Source organism: Antrostomus carolinensis, unplaced genomic scaffold (genome assembly GCF_000700745.2).
Source record: "Antrostomus carolinensis isolate BGI_N321 unplaced genomic scaffold, ASM70074v2 scaffold7243, whole genome shotgun sequence".
NCBI lineage: Eukaryota > Metazoa > Chordata > Aves > Caprimulgiformes > Caprimulgidae > Antrostomus > Antrostomus carolinensis.
Window position 1 is genome coordinate 199,476 of NW_010305793.1, and position 22,300 is coordinate 221,775.

Below are 22,300 nucleotides of genomic sequence, written 5' to 3' on the forward strand. Positions count from 1 at the left end.
AACAGTAGGTAGAGAAATTTGCTTTTCTGTTGCTTTGTATTATCTTTTTTTTTTTTTTTTTTTTTTATTTTGCCCATAAACTGCAGGCTTTTTTTTTTTTGGATTAGAAGTTGTTGTCCTATATGCCTGTAAAGGTCCTGACACGTTTCCTAGTGTGATTTATTACAATGGTTATTATTATTACAGTTTTCCTCTGCCTCTCTTTTCTAAGGCTTCTGTCTGTCTGTGTGGGCAGCTGCTGTTGGTAAATTCAATTTTATACACTCTCGCATCTCTCTTGGAAACTAGAGTTTGATGAGTGTCAGGAATAGAATTAATCTCTAAATGACAACCCTTAGGGCCAGACAAACAACATGTTGTAAATATTTAAAATACTAATGTGAAAAATTTACTTCTTGGTCAGTCTTCGCCATAAATGTTTTGTTGTCCTATTGGCCCTGACACCAGTATTGTGTTCGTTAATCCTTTTCAGATTTAGACTGAAATTAGTGCAGGATCAAGGAGTGAAGTCCACAATTTGAAATGAAATCAGCTACCTGGCAGTGCAGGCTCTTGTAAGATTCCTGTCTGCAAACAGAGGAACTAATAGCATTACCCAGCTGTAGAAGACCTACCTGTTGGTGCCATCCATGCACTGTCCCCCATTGAGGCACGGCTGGCTGACACACTCGTCAATGTTGGTTTCGCAGAGGTCGCCAAGGAAGCCTGGAGCGCAGGAGCAGGTGAAGCTCCCCAGGGCATCGTGGCAGGTTGCACCATTCAGGCACGGCTGTGATGAGCACTCATCTATTTCCAGCTCACAGTTTGTACCTTCAGAAGCAAAGAAAACAAGCAAGCCCCAAACTTGGGAGATAGTTTGGGAGATCTCAGCAAAGACTGTTTTAAGCACAAGGTTCACATAATACATTTTTCTTTCTGTAAGAAATTGCCTATTTTTACAAGGCCTTTCCTCCTCAATGTGCATTGCAAGGCTAGTTTTTTCAAGGCTGGGAGAATTTACGGAAGAACAAATGAGTTATTATTCACAAGGATAGGTAGAGTAACAACTTTTTATGTTAGCTTAAACATAGAAACAGAGCTAATTTTCAGATTATTAAAACTATGCTACTATCTTATTTATATGGTACAGAAGTGACTAGTAATTTAGTTACCTCAGAAGAGTCCGTTTAAAGCTGCACAGTTAACTGAATTCATGGGGAAGCTGTCTGTTCAACTGTGTTTTGTTGCTTTTTTTTTTTTTAAGATTTAACAATGTGTAAATAAATTGGTCTATGATGCCATGTTTGCAACACGTCAGAATCTTTGAGCTGCTCTTCAGACATAATTAATGGAACTAAATCAGTTCTAATATTAGTTTACAGCTGTTTATGATAGTTGGCAGTCTAAATATACACTCGTTTTGCTTATCTCTAGCACAGCCCAGGAGACACTAAGAAAATTTCATAATTAATGCCTTGCAGTTCCTGCTTTGACTATTTGAATTTTGTATGCTTATACACTTGTTTAGTATTTTGAGTAACAGTGATTTTTAAAAAATAATTTTCACCTGCCACGTCAATTTGTTTTAATAGCTATAGTATCAGCCACAAAACAGATGCAAAATAGCAAATTATAATGACAAAGATGCTTTTAAGTGGACTTCCCTATTTTTTATTTGGCTTACAAAAGTAGCAGTAGTATTATAGGAGTTTTTGGGGTGGAGGGTTTTGGGTTTTGTTTTGGTTTGGTTTTTTTTAAGAGAGAGGTAAAGATTTCAGTTCAAGATGATGGATCAGGTTTTCAAAAGATGGGGACAGATACATTTTGATGATTGGTATTAATTAGCTATTTCTTTAGGAGCTCACCTCTAATTCTTTCTTTAATCTGTTTTTGCCTGCTCTGTCCTGCTGTGAAATTTGTGCATTCTAGCCCAGAACATCTTTCTCAAAACACTGAGATTGATAATATTTAGCACTGTTACTTGATTACTAATTTATTTTGGCACTTTTCAATGTAGCATATTTGTATTTAAAAAGTATATATTCTGTATTATGGTTAAATACCTGGAAATACATTAAAATGCCAAAACAAATTTTGAGAGTGTTAGCTCATAACTATTTTTCATTGTATTTAACAGAATACAATGTATTTAACATAATACAACGTAATACAACATAATACAACATTAAAGTGCAAGTTCAGCTAACATAATACAACATAATATAACATTAAAGTGCAAGTTCAGCTTTCCAGTAGTTAAGAAATATTACTGTTGTAATTTTAGATAATATATTTTTATAGTTTTATAGTTCCTTGAGACCACGTATAGAACACTGGATGAGTGAAGTCGCCTGTCCCGTGCCTCCAGTTTAAGGTTCACTGGTCAGCTAGCCACTCCTTTCAGCAGGAAAAAATCGCAAGACCCTAGCACGGGAATGCTCTCTTATGGCTTTATGGTAATGTACATTACATCCAGATATAGTGAGCAATCCCTCTGTGGCCATTGCCCTGTGAATTCACTGTAACTGTAAACAATGTGTTTGCAGAAGTATGTCTAGTGACCGTAAATCTGCCAGAGCTTGTTAACAGCTTACTGCGAACACTAAAAATCATGTGACAAAACAAGCCCTGTTCAACTGATCCTCAGCTCAGCCAAATTTAAATCTACAGGCCTGAGAACAGCCTGATGATTAACATGAGAACACAGCGTTGTTGTTTTGGTTCATGTCTTTAATCTATCAAGCCCAGTAACCTGCCTTCGGCAATGTTGCCTCAGAAGAAAACTTCTCTCTGTATAATGCACCCAGCCGATGCGCTATGCCACACAAACGGGGGGGATTCCCCCTAACCTCTGTTGAATCTGCTGTCAGGCTTTCTTAGATGTGAAGAAGAGAGATGAAAAGATTAGATCTGCATTTGCACCTCAGTCTCTCAGTCTAACATTCTGTTATAAATATGCTGTGTGCCAAATATCATATGCTAGGAAGGGAAAAATAGCACCAACAAGCCCTGCCACAGTTATTGCACGGGGCTACAGCATCAAGAGCAAAGGCGTCCTGTCCTGGAGCAGGCAGAGTGTTTCAGCAGATACCAAAACCACACAAGTGGTTTGAATTGAAAGGCTGACAAAGTGGATATAAGTGATATTTATAACTTTTGCGGTTTCTTTGAAGAACTGAGATTATTTCTTATACTGCTTGCTTTTCAAACAAGTCCTACTGTGCGCTTCTTTGTACAGCCACAGTCAATAAAGAGTAAATGCAGGCAAGGATGAAAGAGATACAGCCAACATTTTCAGACTTGCCTGCCTACAGATATATTGCAATGTCACGTTCTGGTAAAAGATGCTAGGGGTTTGCAGGCTCAGTGTAGTTCCAGGTGGACCTGTGTGTTCTTAGTACAGCTGGAAATTGGTATCCAGGTCACCCCTTCTGCTCACCCATGATGTAATGCTGTGCTTCGGCACAGCAGGTACAGAGGACTGTCCCCAACCTCTGCAACCTGTATATAATAATCTCACATGCCATCACCTGGATGGAGAGTGTCAGACAGCTATTTTCTAGGCACCAGCTTTGAAAGGGCAGGAAGATATCTTATAAAAAGTTAGACAGAGGGAAGAGTTCAGTTTCTTGGAGCAAGGCTTGCCCTTTTGAGCACAGGTCTATACTAACCACCAGTTACCTGTGTGAATGCACAGATATAAGTTGTTATGGGTCTTACTGCGCTAACCAAACACAAACAGAGAACAGTGGGGCTAAATCCAATCAAAGATTTTGGTACTGGGAATTTATGAATTGTGACAAGAACTCTTTGAATGTATGTGTCCTCTCCTAATCTTTATTTTGAAACCCATTTGAAATGTGGCCAGTACTGCAGGGGTCCTCTCGCATCACAGTCTTGCAGTTAGGAGTCTCAGCAGCAAGCTGGTAACCTGCGCACGAGGCGGGGAGCATTGGTTTGAAACTTGAAAGCTGAAGAAGGAAACAGATTTTCTGCTTTGTTGGCAATTGCTGTTGAATGAACAATGCTGTTTGCTACTGCTATCCACAATGATACTGCCATGAGCTTGTTGGGAAGTGAGGTCTGTACTTGAGATACTTCACCCCATGGTAGGGGTTGCAGTGCCCCTGTGTGCCTTCAAGTGCCTTATGATTTGTCTACTCTAAATATTTGCATGGTGTACATATTATTGATAAGAATACTGTATGAGAGCTTAAAGACCCATCAGGAATAATTCCTCATATTGTAGAGAGTTCAGCCCAGCTGTGGTTACACCATAGTAAAAAGTATTGCAGCAAGAATTAATCTAGCCCATTGTACCTATTGCATCTGTCACTGAAACACTTTCTCCTGCTCTTGTCTCGGGCTAACACTGGTTTTTAGAACTGCCATGCACCCCTGATACTTCACACTTAGTGTTCACTGGCACTGGAGGACTGACATCGGCTGTGTCCAGCAAGGTAATTAACATACCAGAAGTATGGGAGTAATAACAGGCTCTTACACCAGGCTCTGATGGGGTGAATTAAGAGCAAGTGCAATTAGTGCAATGGAGGAAAAAATGCATTTGATTAAGGTAGCTAGCAAAACTTCAGCAAACCAACTGAGCTTCATTATTAACAGCTGTGTGACACATGTCTTGTAAATAATTTCACACATGCAGAGCATTATCATAGAAACTGCAGATTTCATGCTAAATTTTCCAGTTCTTGGCTCTCAGTGCATTCTAACCTCTTCCATTTGTGTAAGAATTATGTGTGACATTTCTCAGCTATTTTAAGAAGTGCTGCAGCATACCAATCACACAAAATAGCAGTCATAGTTCATGAAACAAGTAGCAAGCACAGCCAGTAACTCAAGCATTTGGTTAACATTACTGCTGTAGATTTACTGTACATTCTCTACCTACATATCAAGAGATATAACCTTTTTAACATCTTAGGGAAATGAGATGAGGCTGGATGACTTCCCACAGTAATTCATGGTGTCAGGCCAGGATAATAATGGTTGGCAAGATCACCTGACAGAGTAAATGAGGTTTTTTATTACCAGTGGGGACACCTCAGGGCTTTCATCCAGTAATTCCTCTGGCTTGTGCATTTAGCGCAACTCACAGCAAGGTGCAGAAAACAACAGCAAAGTGTGCTTCTGATAAATAATTTTGTTAAGTAGCCTTTAAGAGCTGGTGTTTTACTGCTGAAGGAACACTCCGCTACTCCTCTATAGAATTATTATCGTTAGTCTCTTTGCTGCTGGAAGCAGCAGCAGAGCTGGATGTCAAAACACTGCAGCCTCTTCTTTGTATTTTAGACTTTTTGTTCCTTGGTTCTCTCCTCATCTCTTAACTTTGCTTGTGCTGAGTGCAGAGCACTTGTGACATCGCTTGATTTTTGGCGAGAGCCTCAGCCTGTGAAACAGCAGAATTTTGTGATGAAAGTGGAGCGAGCAACTGCAGCAGATCGAGTTTCCTCCAGTAGTTTGTGTTGATCTGAATCTTCATTTATTTTTGTTTGGGCTTTACTATTTTACTATGTTTTCTCTCTCTTTCTCTCAAAGGTGTATATTCTGTCTCTTTCAAAATGAGTTCCCGGGCTATGGATCCAGGCCTGGACCCCACTAATAGTGCCAGTTAAGCAAATACAGTTTCCTGAATACAACAGGAGGTCTGGGCTGAGTCTGATCATTGCAGAGTAACCATGCTGGTTGTTAATAGGTTTTTCCTTCCTTCTGCTCTTTGGCTTTACCCCGGTTGTGTAGTTTTCTCCTCGGCTGGCCTGGGCTCAGACACCTGCTGGCAGCAGCGGGGTGGCAGGAAGGTAACAAGCTTCCTTGAAATAACATTCTCTGTGCTCATGAGGGATATTAACCGAGGGCTGGCTTCCAATGAGTGCTGTGTCAAACACAGGAAAGCTGCTTTTTACCTCTGACTTCCCCTCCTGCATGGGGATTTGGGGATGGAGCTGTAAACCACATCTCTTATTTCTTATTCATTTGAATCACTTGAAGCAATAGCTAGGTTTTTTTCCCCCTTTTGCTGTATGACTCTTCTTTTTCTTTGCTTACTTGACTGGCAATCTCTCACTAAAATGCCTCTTTTTTTCTCCTTTTAATGATTTGGTGTGCTACCTCTTGCAGTCCTTCCCCTGAAAACAGCTTTTAAATTTGAAGGGAGCTGTCTCCCACAAAGATTACATGCTTTCCAGTAGAGGAAGTAGGCAAGAAAGATTGCACCTGTACCTTAAAAATGGAACTAAATAAAATGGGATTATGAGAAAATGGGCAGTTTGGGAAGCTGATAATGCTTTTCTTTCTATTTAACTTGCATTACATTCTAGTTGCAAATGAGTCCTCTGTTTCTGGGAAGGGCAGAGGAGAGGAAGTTGACATGAAACATCTAAGTTTAAGAGTACAGTTTGCCATGATTAGCAAAACAAGCAAGTCTAATTAGATCTAATTTTTAACCCTGTCAAACATAAGTTTTGTCTGAGGACCAAATACTATATGTAGCACTCTGAGGACATGCATTTTGAGAAGGTTTGCTTTAAAAGTTAACCTAGCCCTATGACATGGCTCGATGTTCATGAAACTGCTCTGTAGTTTTTGGTAAATATGAGGTTTCTTTAATCCTTTTCTATCCGATATCAGTAGTTCACAGTGATGAGGTAATCCATAATGCACCAACAGCCACTGGTGACAAAGCTGAAGGCAAGGTGGTAATACAGCTATGACTAAGGAAGTGTGTGGGGGGGTTGAACTTGGAATGTTAATTATGATGGTTCTCCATGATGCAAAGATAAAGTTGTTTTAATAGTGCTTACCTGTGTACCCAAGTGGACAGATGCAGCCATAGTGTCCTATCTGGTTGAGACACGTTGCCCCATTCAGGCACGGATCTGATACACATTCATTCACTTCCAGGTCACAGTGCTTGCCTTGATAGCCTGGGACACAGTAGCAGGAGTATTCATCAACCCCATCCCTGCACACCGCTCCGTTGTGGCACGGTTCAGAAATGCATTCATCTAAATCCATTTCACAGAGTGTACCTGTGTATCCTGCACTACAAAGGCAGGTGGGCCCAGCCAGGCCATTTTGGCAGGTACCTCCATGCTCACAAGGGTTTGTGTCACACACGCCAATGGCTATTTCACAGGCAGGTCCATTATAACCAGCAGGGCACTCACAAGTAAAGCTGAGGTTTCCAGCAGAGCTTAAACAGGTAGCGTTTTGAAGGCAAGGGTTTGAGGAGCAAGGATCAGAGGTTTTATTGCAGAGTTCCTCCACACTGTCCACTGATGGGTCTGCACAAGGGCAAGTATCATCTTTATAACCAGCAACACATGTAGAGTTCTTTTGGCAAGAGTTTGACAGGCACCTGGAATCATTCTTCATGCAAAGTGATTCTAGAAAGGAAACACAAAAAATTCTGAGGATTTCCACAGCACTAGGAGTAACTGAGAGTGAAAAAAGTACGACTCTTAACACAACTGTGCTTCAAAACCAATAGCTCCAATTGTTGGCTGTTGAGAAGAAAACTGTGTGACACATATTAGTAGACTAATAAATGTAAAATGAAAACAATTATGAAAATATGAGTAGGTTGTAATTTCCTGTTCTCGCCTCTTCCAAAAACCATGGCCTGGAGTGTCAGGATTGCTTAACGCCATATTAAGAATACAGTTGCAACAATATTGGTTGCACTGCCCACAACATCAAGTGAGCCAAACTGAAACTTGTGTACTTTTGTGTGCTAGAAGCAAGTCTCCCACACGCAGCACAGACATAGCCGAAGACTGCAATGGGGTTCTACTGATCACTAAATTAATCTCATAATACCATGTTGCTTCTGTCATGAGTTTGGTATGGATCAGTGGAAACAGCACAATCATCAGCACACGTCCTGCAGTGTTTGGGAATTTTGTTACTCGCATAGAAACTGACTCAAGGCTGTGGAGATGGTAAGACTCAAAGGGATGATTGCAGATGTGATGTTTGCTCTAGACCTCTATCTTGGTCTAAAGGTCAAGCTTTTGAATGCTGAGGAGAGGCTGGTGGTAGAAATCCTGGAGTTGTCTAATTTCTTCCTGGTTTTTGGAACTGAGATACAGGAGGTTGAACAGAATAGAGAAGGAGATGGGGAACTGAAAGAGAAGAAGCATATAGAGTTGCTTATCTGTAACTGGGGCTAGGCCAATGCTGATCAAGTCCTGGGACAGATCCCTGGCTGGCTGGGAAAGTGAGAAGCTAGGGTTGGTCACCTGAGGATAACAAACAGCCACTGGGGTTTATCAGAGAATGAAAACTGACTGATGAGTGTATATTTTCATAGTGTGTATTTTAATACATCATATAATTTAATCTGTTTTTTCCCCAGGAAGGGGAAGTGGAGGAAGAAAGTTTCAGAAAGCTTTATCAGCTTAGGAAAGACAGCTTATGTATATATGGCACTATGATAATAAATCAGGAAGTTGGAAAAGTTATCTGTACTTTGTTGTTGTGCCTTTTGTCCTGAGGTGTACACAGGAGCAGCAGTGCCTCTGAGAATAAAAAGCACCAATCTGAATTAACTTTGCTCATAAATGAGTGTATTTACTGAGTCAAATACCTAAGTAATTCTTGATTAACAAGCAGAAGAGATACTTATGTAGTAACATCGACAGTAACAGTGACATTGTGATTTGAAACAAAATAACAGTAGTTTTGAGGATTGCATAGAAATAGTTTCCTCATTGTTTCTTTTGGGGTGTTTCATGTATAAGTAAAACCTGAGAAATGTTTTTGTTTGAACTACTTTTAGCTATTGTCATGCTCATGTATACCAGAGATGCAAAGGAGAAATATCTAGAAAAGGTATGGTCTTTTCTTGGTAAAGATTCTTTATTTAATGCAGGCTAACATAGACCTGATGAAACAAGGAAGCTAAACATTGATTAGCAGGAGGAGAACTGGAGCTTTACTTCCTGTTTGAAAGAAAAAGGAACAAAAATAGTACTTCTGATTTAGCCTGCCTTTAAAATTACTGTCCCCAAACCTGTTAACTTCAGTTTTGCACTGGGAGCAGATATTTTGTCCTAATGCGGTGTCAGTTGTGCTTCCCCCAGCTCACAGCCCTCACTGAATGTGAAACTCGAGACATTGGCCATGGTGTACTGACTTACTCCACAGTCAGCAGTACCACAGACCTTTCTTCTCCTCAACAGACCCTCATGTATGTTCTGATGTCCTAGTTTACATAGCTTTGTCTATTACCCTTGTATTTACTTTATTTTCTTTAGTCTGGATAATAAAGAGCTCACTGCAATCTATTAATTACAGTTAAAATGAGCAAAACTGCATTCTTTAGGAACTTTCGCATCCCACATTTTCCTTGGGATTGCATAACTTTAAAGAGCTTTCCTTTCCGTCTGTCTACCTACTTAAAATTCATTAAAAGTGCACATTTGAAATGTTGCAAATTTGAAGAAATTAACTATGATTAAGTTACAATATTATCTAGCTGTTGCACTATGTAAACTATAAGAGGTGAGGTCAATCATTCAAGACCTTCTTAAGTAGGACCACTGTGACATGAGAAGCAATTTAGTTAATCATTGCTGCTTTTCCAGAGACAGTTTGCATGCAACAACTCTATTTGTTGTAATGACTGTGTGTGAGAGAGACTAAAGCATTTGCCAGCCTGCAGTTTTGATAGCAACATACCAGCTTTGAGCACTGGTTAAAAAGCCTCATAGCTCTTTGAGGCAGTCATAGTAGATGGAAAATGAGAGAAGAGGAAAGAAAGCCCTAAAAGCACAGTCTGTAGTGAAGGCAATCAATTTGTCTCCAAGGTGACACCACAATGGGAAAAGCATGAAACAGAAAACTTTTCCTGGGTTCTTTCAACTAGTATCTTAATTTCAACTCCTTTGGCTTTTATAAAACAGATTTCTTGTGCAGAAATTGCCAATAGACAATTCAATAAATTAAGTCCTCCCTAGAAGATGCTTTTGTCTGATTTGTACTATAAGTTTACAGCGAAGCAATAAAGTTTTTGAAGTTTATCTTCATTCTAATGAGCTGTACCATGTTTTTTTATTGTTTGTCTAGTTCTTGAGAAACACAAGAGTTTTGGTGGTCTTAGCAGAGATGTCATCACTGTTAAATTTTAGCTTACCTGTGATTTAAAGGCTAGGACCAAGAGTTTTTGTTAGGGGTGCTGTACAGCATTTTTGCCCCAGCAGCAAAACTGCATCTCAAAAGTTAATCATCAAAAGGTATGCAATTATCACACTGTGATTATCAAAAGGTACACAGTTCACCAGGCCATTCCCATGATTTTTTTGAGGAAATTCATGTTCCTAAATAATGTGAGTGCTTTAGAAAATTCTTGGATCCCGAACTGCTAGTTAGAGCACCATTTTCCCTCTATTTGAGACAAGTTATTTACACTACTTCCCTTCCTGCCCTCAGTTTTCCTGCTGCTCTGGAGTGATGGGGAGGGATGGATTTGGGGACCTATTGAGCTATTGAGGGCTATGTGGAAGTGAGAGAGGACAAAGATCATAACGTGTGGAAGCTGAACTCCCCCACAGTCTGCGATGTGATGTGGCAGAGTACGGTGGTGTCTGATGCAAAGGCTGGCTCAGTTTGAGCTCATGATTGAAGAATATTCTCTACTATGTTTGCAGAAAGAGGGCAGAAATATTTCAGTGTTTTCAGGGGCTTGATTTTTGGTAAGGTTGCAGGGGGATAACCTGAAAAGGCCTCATGTTCTAGCTCAGGTATGCAGAGGAGACGTTTTCATTCTTAAGCAATTACGGTCACTCAGCAATGACTTGTTCTGACAGAGAATCTTAAAACTTGTATGTAACATTAGAAAAAAGGAAACAAAATGCCAATCACTTTGGATTTACACTGACTGACACTTGAGGTAATTATCAGTCTCTTTATAAACATTAGTACATTAATCTAATTACGAGAGAAATTAGTGCCAAGCATTTTACCCCATGGTTAAATCCTGTTGATGCAGATGAGATGTTTGGCACTAGAATTCTTTGCAGTAAAGCTTGCCATCTACTGGCAAAGCGTCAGTACTACCAGAAACTTCTCAATAGCTGCTTAAAAGCGTTGGCGCAAGCTGTTAAATATAAGAAATGCTGAGGTAGAGACATTTTTTCCCTCCTGGATAAGTTACTTAAATTCATTAAACTGGTGTTGTTAGTGTATGAATAATTGAGCTTATATAACTAATCACCACTAAAAATTGCATGATTTTCACCTGGTAAAGATTTCTTACTGATCAGAAACTACAGAAGTGACATAAAATAATTTGGGTGTTGGAAGTGTATGACAATGAGCATTGGAAGGCAAAATTAAATTAGTGGGAAAGCTAACATAAACAGGGCAAGAGTTTTGAAAGGGCCAAAGCAATTTGGCATAGATCTGACTCCTGATAAGGAAACTAGTGTTCTTAAGTAAAGCAGGTGATTTTTAAGAGCTCATCCTTATATTTTTCCTGACAACTTGATTGAGATTTTTGTTTGAATTGAGAGCTAGAGAGTTCATGTGTGCTTTTCAAAATATTCAGTTATCTTAAGCTGATAAAAGCAAAAATAAAGTAAACTGATGATACCAAATTCTGAGAATCTGATCAACAATCTCAGCCACCCAAAGCCCACAAACAAAACCTAGCAAACTGTGCTGGGTTGCTTTTGGCACAAATGTCTCAACAAAGACTTTTTCTTTCCTGACATGACAAGTTGGTGAAACATCATAATCAGCAGCAGAATTTAAAATCAAATTTCAATTACTGCTAATGGTGTTATTATGAACTGGAGTTCACTGTGGTCATGCCTGCGCTTTGCTGATCATCTCATCATGCCTGGAGGCTGCTTGTAATTTGCAAGGCTATACTTCAAATCTGCCTTCTTTCCCTGAAGGAGGACTCTCAGCTTCACAGAAGCTCTCAACACTAACAGCTTCAGGGTCTTTTACATATGCTGCAGAGATTTTCTGACCTTCTTAACAGACCCAGTCTATTTTGTAGGAAAAAAATAAAATATGAGAAGACAGACAAATTCTTGATACCTAGACAGTCATCAACATTGATGAGTTTACTGTGCTTTGAGGAGGGCATCTTTCTTTTTTTCTTTTTTTTTTTTTAATCAAAGAGTTATTACTTCAAACATTTGAATTAAAACTGGGAAGCTACACTAGTCAATGCAGACAAAGCAGTTCACAGAGAAATCATACTTTTTATTAACTCGTACATTTAGGAAATAAATGGATAAAGAAAAACCAATATCCTGGTCTTGAGCTGGGAAATAAAACTTTAAAAATACTACTATGGAAAAAATGATTGAATTGCAATAGCAAAAAAATGTGTTGGGTTTTTAATTTTTTTTTTTTAAGTAGGGGCTTTTGTTGTTCTTAATTTGCTAAAATAGCTTATATAATTGACATCACGGTTGTGGTCAGTCACTTGAAAGATAAAATTTCATTGGGATAAATGAAGGAACCATTGCTTCTCTTAGTGCTGTTACTTCAATCTGTCTTTTGTTTACTCAACAATAGCATACAGCATTTTTTCCACAAATGAAGGCTTATCTTATGGTCAAATAATCTCACTAAAGAAATCATGGGATAACATGATGGTAGCAAGGGTTTAGATAGCTCAGTGTCTGGAGTTAGAAATGAGAACCTTCAATGCTTGTGTTCATTTCTTGTTTAAAACTTGCCCCTGGGATTTTGAAACAAGTGTGTGAATGTGTCACTAAAATATCAAGCTCTGTGACTTTAGTGAGATCTTAAAGTAGTTAGTATTTAACTGGAAATATTAAAATATTGCTCAAGGCATTTAGTGCTGCACTGAAGAGTGCTTGGCTTTGGTATAGCTAGGCATATCCCAGTTTATCTGCAGTGCACTATGACATAGAAAATACAGTTCATCACTATGACAATAACTTCCTTGCAAAGACAGCCTTAGAAAGTTGTGAGTGTGCATATATATTAAATCTTGTTGTATCTTGAAGAACTAGGGAAGAGAAGAGCACAGCTGCGTAATCGACAGTGACAAAGATTGAGATCAGATACCTTTACAATGGACTGAAAGGCAGAGATGCTGTTCGTGGATCAGCATTTGGCAGACAGGGAAGAAAAGGACATTAAACCATGCCACTCTGGATAAAACAGGGCCAGGTAAGGGGCTATCTTAGCCCTCAAAATAACTTTTCCATTGACATTCTCTGTGAGTAGATAATTTCATTTTTTCCACACAGTTCTGATTGCCAGACTAAAGCCTCAGATTTCATAAACATTGTGTTAATGCTATTTTATCCCTTCACTGACCATCTCCCAGAACATTTGTCTACTGTCTTAAATATTTAATGGTGTGAGCAGGAGCAGCTTGCAGTTACTGTGGTGCAGTTTCTCCTTTGCAGTCTTCACCTGGGATGGAAGTGCCAGCCCCAGGACCTGATCTGCTCTATCCATAGCTGGAATTATAACTCAATCCGTTCAATGAAAAAATGTACCTTGGAAAGGCATGAACAAAGTTTTGCCAAACAATCAAGCACTTGTCATTGTGTCCACAAATATTGTGGTCATAAAGAGTTAAACCAGAATCCTTAACTTCAGTTGTGTGTCCAAAACATCCTACCATGTTGGTATAGAAACCGCTTTCAGGCTTTAAATCTTGAGTCACGATTATTACCATAGTAACCACCACCGCACACAAGCAGAAAAGAAAAAGGGCAGTTACACAAATACTCCATTTCTATAAAAAAGACAATTTTATATGAGCAAAACCAAGGAAAATAAATTAAAAACCTATTTTCTGTAGCAGAAATACTATATGTTAGTATAAGAATAACAACTGAATAGCATGAAAATTTAAAAATGTTTAGTAAACAATTTAAGATTAAAGTTTGCTGTGATTCAAATTACAGAACTGGTTCTTAAATCAACGTCTCCATTTCACAATTCTCCAAGCATTTCTGCATGCTCACACTTATTTGGTGCTGTCCCCCAAGAATGAAGGACATTACTGTTGGCTCTCATTTCCCTTTGCTGCCTTTACCTTTGTGGGGTCCCAGAGTTCCTTACCCTATGAGCACTTCAGCAGCAGCAGCAGCAGCACTTACCGCTGTGCTGACTGATTGTACTAATCACAGGAACAATTTGACAGGCTTTCCTACAAAGCAGCCATGCACTGACTGTTTTTTCACGCCGTGGTGAGGTGTGCTTGTTCAAAAGCATCGGCTTGGCCTGTGCACACACACGGCTGCTTTCCAGCTAGGGCAAGAGTGCTGCAGAAAATGGGGGTGTGGATGCAGCTCCTTAGCCTGAGTTCTGTAGTCAGCAGTGGACAAATAAAACAAGTACCTCAAAAATCAGGTAAAGGCTTTCTTTGCTTCTAAAAGTAAATATTTTTTGGCTCTCACTTTATTTTTCATCATACTCTAGTCTCTGTGCTGAGAATAGGGGGAGGATCAGGCCCAGGAGCACAACAGGGCTCTTACACATTGAACTTGCAGGATTTCTGATTCAATTAGACATCAAGGCATGGTGCTACTAGCCAACAGACTGGTTTCTAACGTGAATAAAAGAGTTTATCTACTGTTGCTTTACCTTTACTTTTAGCACTACAGCACTGCAGTTTAAGTTGATAATGCATAGTGACCACCCTGCTTTTCCTATGCACAGATATTTTGGCAGGACAGTGGCTGACCAAGCCCAGAAGGTAGCTGATATCCATTACAGTAAATGATGCAAACACCGATGTAGAAACTGAACCAATTTCTGATGTGCAGTCCCTGCTACTGTAGACACTTTATCTGAATAGACATTTCCTCTTTAATAGTTTAACAATATATATTTTTTTTAGGTAATAATCTTGATTGCTTATAGGAAAGATTTGGTGATTCCGCAGGTTAAATCTTTGTTAAATCTGCAGGACAAAGTCTTTGACCTAAGTAGTCAACCAATACCTTTCCTGCCTGCACTGCTCTTATGGCTTCATTAAATCTGGGGACATCCTCACTGTATAACTCAGGATATACAGCCATGTGTTTAAAAATCTCTCTTGTGAGATGAAAGGTTTTGCAGACATAGAGAGAGAAAACCTAGGTGGTTTATTTAGGTGTGTGAATTATGTCTTATGAAGTGTTATCCTGTATTGCTTGCCCTTAGTGAGGTTTCTCAACACACCTATTTGAACTAGTTTGGACAGGCAGATTTGTAATGTCTTTGTGAAAGGTGTTGCTCCTGCCTTGCTCCCGAGGTACAAAGGTGGCAGCATCAAATCTTTTAAAATTAATGAAAGCATAATCTGGTGTTTTCAAACCTGATATTGGAACCCAGTGAGGGGTGCAAGTGTTGCTGGTGAAGTGGAAAAGGAAAAGCAGTGCTTGCGGCTGGAAAGATACCACCTGTATTCACAACTAGGCTAAGGAGGAAGGCTAAAATGTACAACTTGGAAGCAGACACATGGCAAAATAAGGAGGGAAATGGTGCCAGAGCCAAAAAGGGTTGCAGAAAGACCAAAGCGTGGTCTGGTCTCACTTCTTCTCTGCATCAGTGGGGGATTTTTGGGAACACAGAGAGAGTAATACAGCATAAAACTGTCAGGTTGTGATTTTGGGTGAAATCCAGTTGCTTCTGGTTCTATCTGAATTCCAAATCATGGAAAATAGGGAGCAAAAGAGCTGTTGCATCTTGAAGAGGCCAGCTGTTATCTTGAGAAATGCAAGTTCTTACAGCTTGTCTGGATTCTGGAAAGAGTTTATGGCACTTTGCCTTTATGTAAGACAGAGGTTTCTGGCTCCCATTGAGCTCCTGGCTCCTGTTGAATTCAGCCTCAGCATGGAGCTGGGGGCCTGGTCCTCTCACACAGACCACCTACTGCTGACTTGCAGCACTGAGAGTTCATTTAGGTCAGAACATGCAAGCAGCCATGCTACCACTGTGCTCAACTACTAATGTGGGAAAGAAAAAGCAGTCAGAAATGCCGATTGCTACAAAATCTTTGATCTACTGAGCTTGGAGTGGAGGGGATAAAAATTGAGTACAAAACTGACTTCAGGTCCAAATTCTGTCTACATGTGTTGTATCCTTTGGAAAGCTGTTAAAAGATATCCTCTTCAATCTCCTTTGTCTGGGGTTCTGCCCTCTAGTTCATTACCTCTTTCTTTTTCTTAATATGAAAAGAGCATACAACAGTGATTCCGATATACAGTGGCACATAAAGATGCCATGTTTTTAAAACATACTCTCAAATATCTGCAACAATGATGCAGGTGAGATTTCTTTCTGTGAGTCAAAATTGGATAGACTTAAAACCTGATGGTTAGAAATGCATCATACCAACCTGTAACATGGGGCAAGAAATTTTTCTTCAGGTAAGGAGTATTTCCACCTCCACTTTGCAAGTCACAGACTTCAGAAAATTAGATATTCCCCTCTGTAAGTCATGCTTAAATTTTGGCTTCAAGAAAATATGCATATGCTCTTTGGTCAAATGTACTATGCTAGCAAATAATAGGACAAATGTTACTGCCAGATGTATCACAGAAGCATATGTTCACAGCCAGGTTTTGATGACTCCCAATTCAACACAGCCTCCACAAGCACTTGTTTTTATGGCATTCAGATAACCAGAAGATCCCATCAAGGCATATCATATGAAATGCACCATATCCTTTCTGCTTAGCCAAATCTTTAGCAATAAAATGCACATTCAGAAAATTATGTTTTTTAACATGCTAGAACAGGAGCAAAAAACTTGACAAAATGCATAAAGGTTTTTATAGATCTATTCCTTTTCTCAGCTGGCTTACTATGCTCTGCTTTGAACTCTGTTAGGAAATGAATGTTTTAAAGTTTCTAGGTGCAAAGCTGTGTACTGATGTGTGCAGATGTTGAGACTGCCTCCAGTAGGTTCTCAGTAACAGCTGAGAACTAAATGTTGCAGAAGCCAACATAATGCAGAACAGCGAGATCAGCTCCAACTTTAGACTAGCATCACACTGATATCCATAGCCACTGGAGTGCATGCTGTCCCTCCAGGCTTGCTGAACTTTTGTAGTCCTCACACACTTTCTGTTTCATACTAAGTAACAGCACTCTTCTATCAAAACCATGATGCTGCTTCTTCTGTCTCCTCAGACTTTAAAAAAGTAATCAGTCAGTGGCAGGTCAGCATTATGTTGATGGAAATACAGTGTATTGTGATTTAAATGCCACAGGAATCAGAAGAAAGCTTCAGTGTGGCTATGATGCACAGTGAGTACAGACAAAACAAGGTCACTCTTTTCCAGCATGAACTTTGTAGAGGAGTTCACATTCCAGCCCTTTCTGTTATTTACTAAATTCTTTTCAATAGAAACCACCTACAATTGGCTTTGCATGAGCTAATTACCAATTGGGATTTAGCGGCTGCTTAGGAAAAGTTGCAGCTCCTGTATTTTGGGACAGGCTAGAGTCTAACAGAGAGAACTGGTGCAACCAGAGTTTCCATCTGCTCTCCTGCCGAGCTCCTGTGCTGAGAGCAGCTACCAGCAGGGCCAAGGTCATAATATTGACATTGGTGAAGACCAATGATGTGATCATGATGTGCAAAAGTTGCCCTCACTGACCTCATCCAGATAAAAATCAGCCATAGGCCTAATAGAAGGACGCTATAAATGTGAACTTCTGCAGAGGGTGAGTCTTTTGAATGCTAGTTTCATACAAAAGCGAAGCTCCACCATGGTCATTGCTCCGACACAAAGTCTGTGGTAGCTTTCCTGACCTGCAAACAGGCTGTATTGCAGCATCCTAAAAAATCTACTGACTTTTAACAGAGGAAGAACTAATTTGTTTCATGGTTTTACAACATTCTATTTCCAGAGTAAGCTCAGAAACAGATTCTAGTAAGACTCTAAGCTACATGATATGACTAGTCTCAGTCCACAGACCACCATGGTTTCCTCTCCCCTAATTTCAAGAAGTGTTTGCTGATTAATGACAAAACTCTATGTCCACTCCCAACACACTATATAACCTGCAGAGGTGTTGTTCTACAAGCTCTACCTTTCCCTAACAGCCACCACCCTCTCCTTGTCCATACTACAGTTCTAGAGAGGACTGGCCAAGCCCTCGCTCAATGAAAAAGCAGAACTCAGTTGCACATGACAACAATGCAGTGTAAACAAAGAAAAGAATGGAAGTTAAATAAAAGCCAAGAGATTAGCAGCTGCAGGTCAGATTGTCTTCTTTGTCATGTGAGAACTTAGATTGAACTGAATTTTTGGGACAACAGAAACTATTTCTATGAGAGGTATTAATGAATTTTTGGAGGTTGCTAGGAAAATCGGAATTCTTACTTCACTGTTATCTACAAAGCAAATCCTCAGTTTAACATTTACTGTTCTGTCCAGTAAGGAGCTTGCTTTATCACATGGTTATTTATGCAGCTCATTTGTCTGCCTTTCACTTTGCAGCAGAACATGGCAATGCTAGGTTTACTGTTGGACTAGATGATTGTAATGGTCTTTTCCAACCAAACGATTCTATGATGACTAGCCTGTGTAGTGGCAATCACAGCAAAGTGCATTGAGCTTGTGGCACTGCCACATCAGACAGGGCTGGTAGATCTCCTGCTCTCATCATCCCAGGCCAAAGCATGTCCCTCTCCTGGGGATTTGGCTGCCAGATCTCAGGGCCAACACTGGTAGCACAGCTCTATGGCTTTAGGAAGCCTCAGCAGGGACCTTCTCCTCCTTTGCTTGAAAGCTACTTTTAAGGTCAGGTTCCCACCCTTGGTATCTGCATGGCCATGTCCTCCACTGATGCAGTCCTGAACCCTAATCTGGGCTTGACCTCACCATGAACCTGCCTGGTGATCACTGGACTACAGCTTGACCCTGGTTACTGTGCCCCAGAATTGATCCTGATCCTGATTTATTGTCTGCAGCACCACTACGTGCATGTCTGGCAAGTATGGAACTGTGGCTAACACTGGCTGCCTTGCTCAGGTCCAGTAGGACTGATCTTTTCAAGGTACGGCCAATGCCCTGACTGCTCTGCTGTCATCCTCAGCTCCCAGCTTCCCTTCTCTTGTAGAGCAGGCCACAATTGTTGCTTCCTGGTTGTATCTTTCAGATTGAACTGTTTTTCTCAGTTTAAGATAAGAAAATCTCAAGCTGCAAACCTACATGTGCCAGACATGGAGAAGACAGATATGGTTTTTGGTATTTTTAAAATGTTACACTGAAGTGTAAGTGCTTTCAAAGCACTTTCCATGCTCAAAGGATTATGCAAGAATCCTATAGTTCGGGGGAATTACACCAACTGTGCTAGCACAAGCCATGCAGAGTCAGACATCTCACAGGGAATCTCTTGATCTTGCAGCACCAATCCCAGTCTCCAGTGTGCGTGTCTCCCTTGTGGAGGAGCGACTGACCCAAAAAAAGAGTAGGAGTAGGTGTTGAAAACCCACTCTATAACTAGGGATGACTACCTCTGAAACTTTTGTAAGGTGCTTCATTGTAGAAGTAAAGCAAAACTAGAGTATTCACCAGCATCAGGGTATGCCCGGGAGCCTTCCTTGGGGAATATGCTAAGTCATTAAGCCTCTCATGTTAGAAGAATACCACCAAAAGGCAAACTGTTCCTGTAAGCCTATTGTGGTGGTATGTTTTATAATAAAAACACCAGTCACTAGGGCATTAAATATCTGCTATAAATGAAGAGCTATCCAGCAAGCCTTCATCAAAATTAGAGCAGTAAGATTTTTGCCAGTAAAATGATACAAAGTTTAAAACCATGAATAAACACTATCCAGAAGCAATCACTATAGTGGTGTAATTGATTTTAGTGTTTTCTTTGAAAAAAAAAAATATATATTTCCCTGTTAACATTTTTCTTTATTTCCTCTGCTTATTTACTATATGTAAGAGGTAGATCTGAACCCTTCTCTCTCCTTACTTCCCTAGTTCTCACTTTCGTGCCTTAGATTTTTCCTGTGCATTCTTCTTTCCTTCCTCTGAGGCCTGATCCAAAGCACACTTGGATTTACAGGGTAGCAATGGGAAGTTACAGTAATTTTGTGTGGCTGGTAAGTGAGCCTGCACCAACTGTAGCCCCAGGACACAAGTTTACTTGTGGCATCATCTCCACAGGGTAACACAGATGCCCCTGGAGATGTGTTGAAGCGCTCACACTCCCCATAATGATCCAGAAGACAATAAAGGTGCTCTGGCCTGCTGTTCCCTTGGATATAAGCTTTAGCTATCGCTGTTGGAGTGACAGTGGAGATTTGTGTCACACAACTCTGCTCTTAAGACACAGGGAGACCTTGGGATGATGGTGGTGTAGTGGCTGGGGAGCGGAAGATAAGATTAGCAAGCAGGAGGAGAGAACTAAAGCCTCCACAGCTTGACATCGAGAATCTTTCTCTATCTGAAGAAACTTTGGTGCCATACAATGATGAAAAATCAGAAAGAATACCCTATTTTGGGTGAAAGTACCTTCCTTACAATGATACTGGTCCAGACTTACCAGTAGACAGTACATTATAGGGTAGCATCCTGACCCCACTTTTGTTAAATTATGCTATATAAATAAATGAGATCTGTGTAACAGTTAAAAGTCTGGCCAGGAAAAAAATTAAATAAGATTTTATGGCAATAATAAAAATATGCAGTGACTGTCTTGCTGGGAGCATTTTTTGCAGAAAGCTGTGTGACAGGGCTTGTTTTATGATCCCAAATGGCATCACACAACATACTGTGCTGAGAGACTGCTGAACAGATTGAGAAATAATTCTCAGTACTTAATACCTGGGGATTCTCAAAAGCAATTTTCTCTTAGGATCATATTTCCTTTGATCTTTGGGATTATTAATTATAGATAGCCTTGAACAGAACAAGGAACTGTACTTCTCAAAGAGTGTCTCATTTAAAAGGCACAGAATATCTTACTTAATTAGAGGTTCAGCTGTCGTGTCTTTTCAAGACACTTTGGTATTGATTTGACTATGGTAGCCTACTGTAACAAATATTCCATTAACAATCAAGGGAGCTTGTAGGCATAACAGTGTAGGAAGGAAGCACCAAAATGTTTGTCATTCAGCTTGTTAGGGCAGCCAGAGTATTACCACCCAATATAATATTTAGACTATGGATTATAGTCTATAGTTCAAAAGTGGTTGCACTTATGTGGAGTCCTGTCCATTGTGCCTTTTACCTTAATTGGATCCAGCCCATGTTTTGTCAAGTGATCTCAGGCAGATGCACTTAAAGCTTAATTTTCTCTCTGGGTAAATTGAAGCATATTTTTTCTGCTAATAATTCTTTAAGCTAATTTTGCCTCTATTCTGTTTTTGTCTTACCTGTGCTTTAGTAATCATGATTGCACATATGAAGTTAGCCACAAAATTAACCGGGTGAACAGGAGTTTGTATATGTGCATGCTCAGTTTACCCTTAGCATTATATGTTCATTATTACAAGTGTTAATTCATTCTTGTCATTAACATATTACATTCATCAACTGAGAGGTATATCTTAGTTGTATATCTCTGTAAGTTCTGATGTTGCAAGAAGCTTTTACTAACATTTTCTTCACCCTGAAATCTTAAATATATATACTAGAGATATGTGCAGGAATTACTCTATTTTCCATGTATTGCATTCATGGATTACATCTGAGAAAGCAGAAAGTTTAATTCCCCAGCAATATGGATATGCAGAACCAGCTGGCAGGTGTAGGTCTGTCAGCGGATTACAAATTAGCATCTCCGGCCCCATGCCCTCATCAGCTTGTTAGGGAGCTAATGCAGGTGAAGAGGGGATAGCTGAGGTTTCTTATAACTCTGGAGCCCAAATCTCTGCTACGTTATTTGGGTGTCTGTTGCCAGGCCAACCCTGCAATTTGGGAGTGCTGGTGAAGAGCCTGTGTTCTGTGAGGAGATGTTCAGTGTCCAGCTACCATCCCTGCTGTCCCTAGGGTTGGTGTGCTCAGCCCTGCCAGGGAGATTTGGCTCTCTGCTCTAGTGAGGACTGTTACTTGTTTGGCTGGACCATGAGGCATAGGACTTCTCTGAGAAAGCCCTGGGGCTCTGCAGTAAAGGGAACAAGCTTCAGACTGTCTTCTTTCCCCAATTAACTTAGGGAGAAGAAAGCAAGCTGCAGTAAAGGAGCAGAAGAGGGACAGTTATGGTCCCTCTGGAGAACTAGTGCTTGTCTGATCTGCTGGGAACACCAGGCATCACCTACAGAGCAATGTAGTCTACTCTGCTGACGAGCTCTGCTTTGCCTCACAATGGATGTGCTTTCATTACACTCGTCAGGTAAGATGTGAAT

The 22,300-nt window shown here is 40.1% G+C and overlaps 1 protein-coding gene across 1 annotated transcript in view; it reads right to left on the reverse strand.

Moving 5' to 3' along the window:
* Positions 1-15,023, reverse strand: part of CRB1 (crumbs cell polarity complex component 1) — a 77,445-nt gene extending 62,422 nt beyond the window's left edge. Inside the window, exons 1-4 of the mRNA XM_029084249.1 lie at positions 14,946-15,023; positions 14,100-14,250; positions 6,798-7,433; positions 615-810 (exon numbers count right to left, since the gene is read on the reverse strand). Of these exons, the coding sequence (XP_028940082.1) occupies positions 615-810; positions 6,798-7,433; positions 14,100-14,250; positions 14,946-15,023 (1,061 nt within the window). The remainder of the gene's footprint in view (positions 1-614; positions 811-6,797; positions 7,434-14,099; positions 14,251-14,945) is intronic.
* Between the last annotated feature and the right edge of the window lie 7,277 nt (positions 15,024-22,300).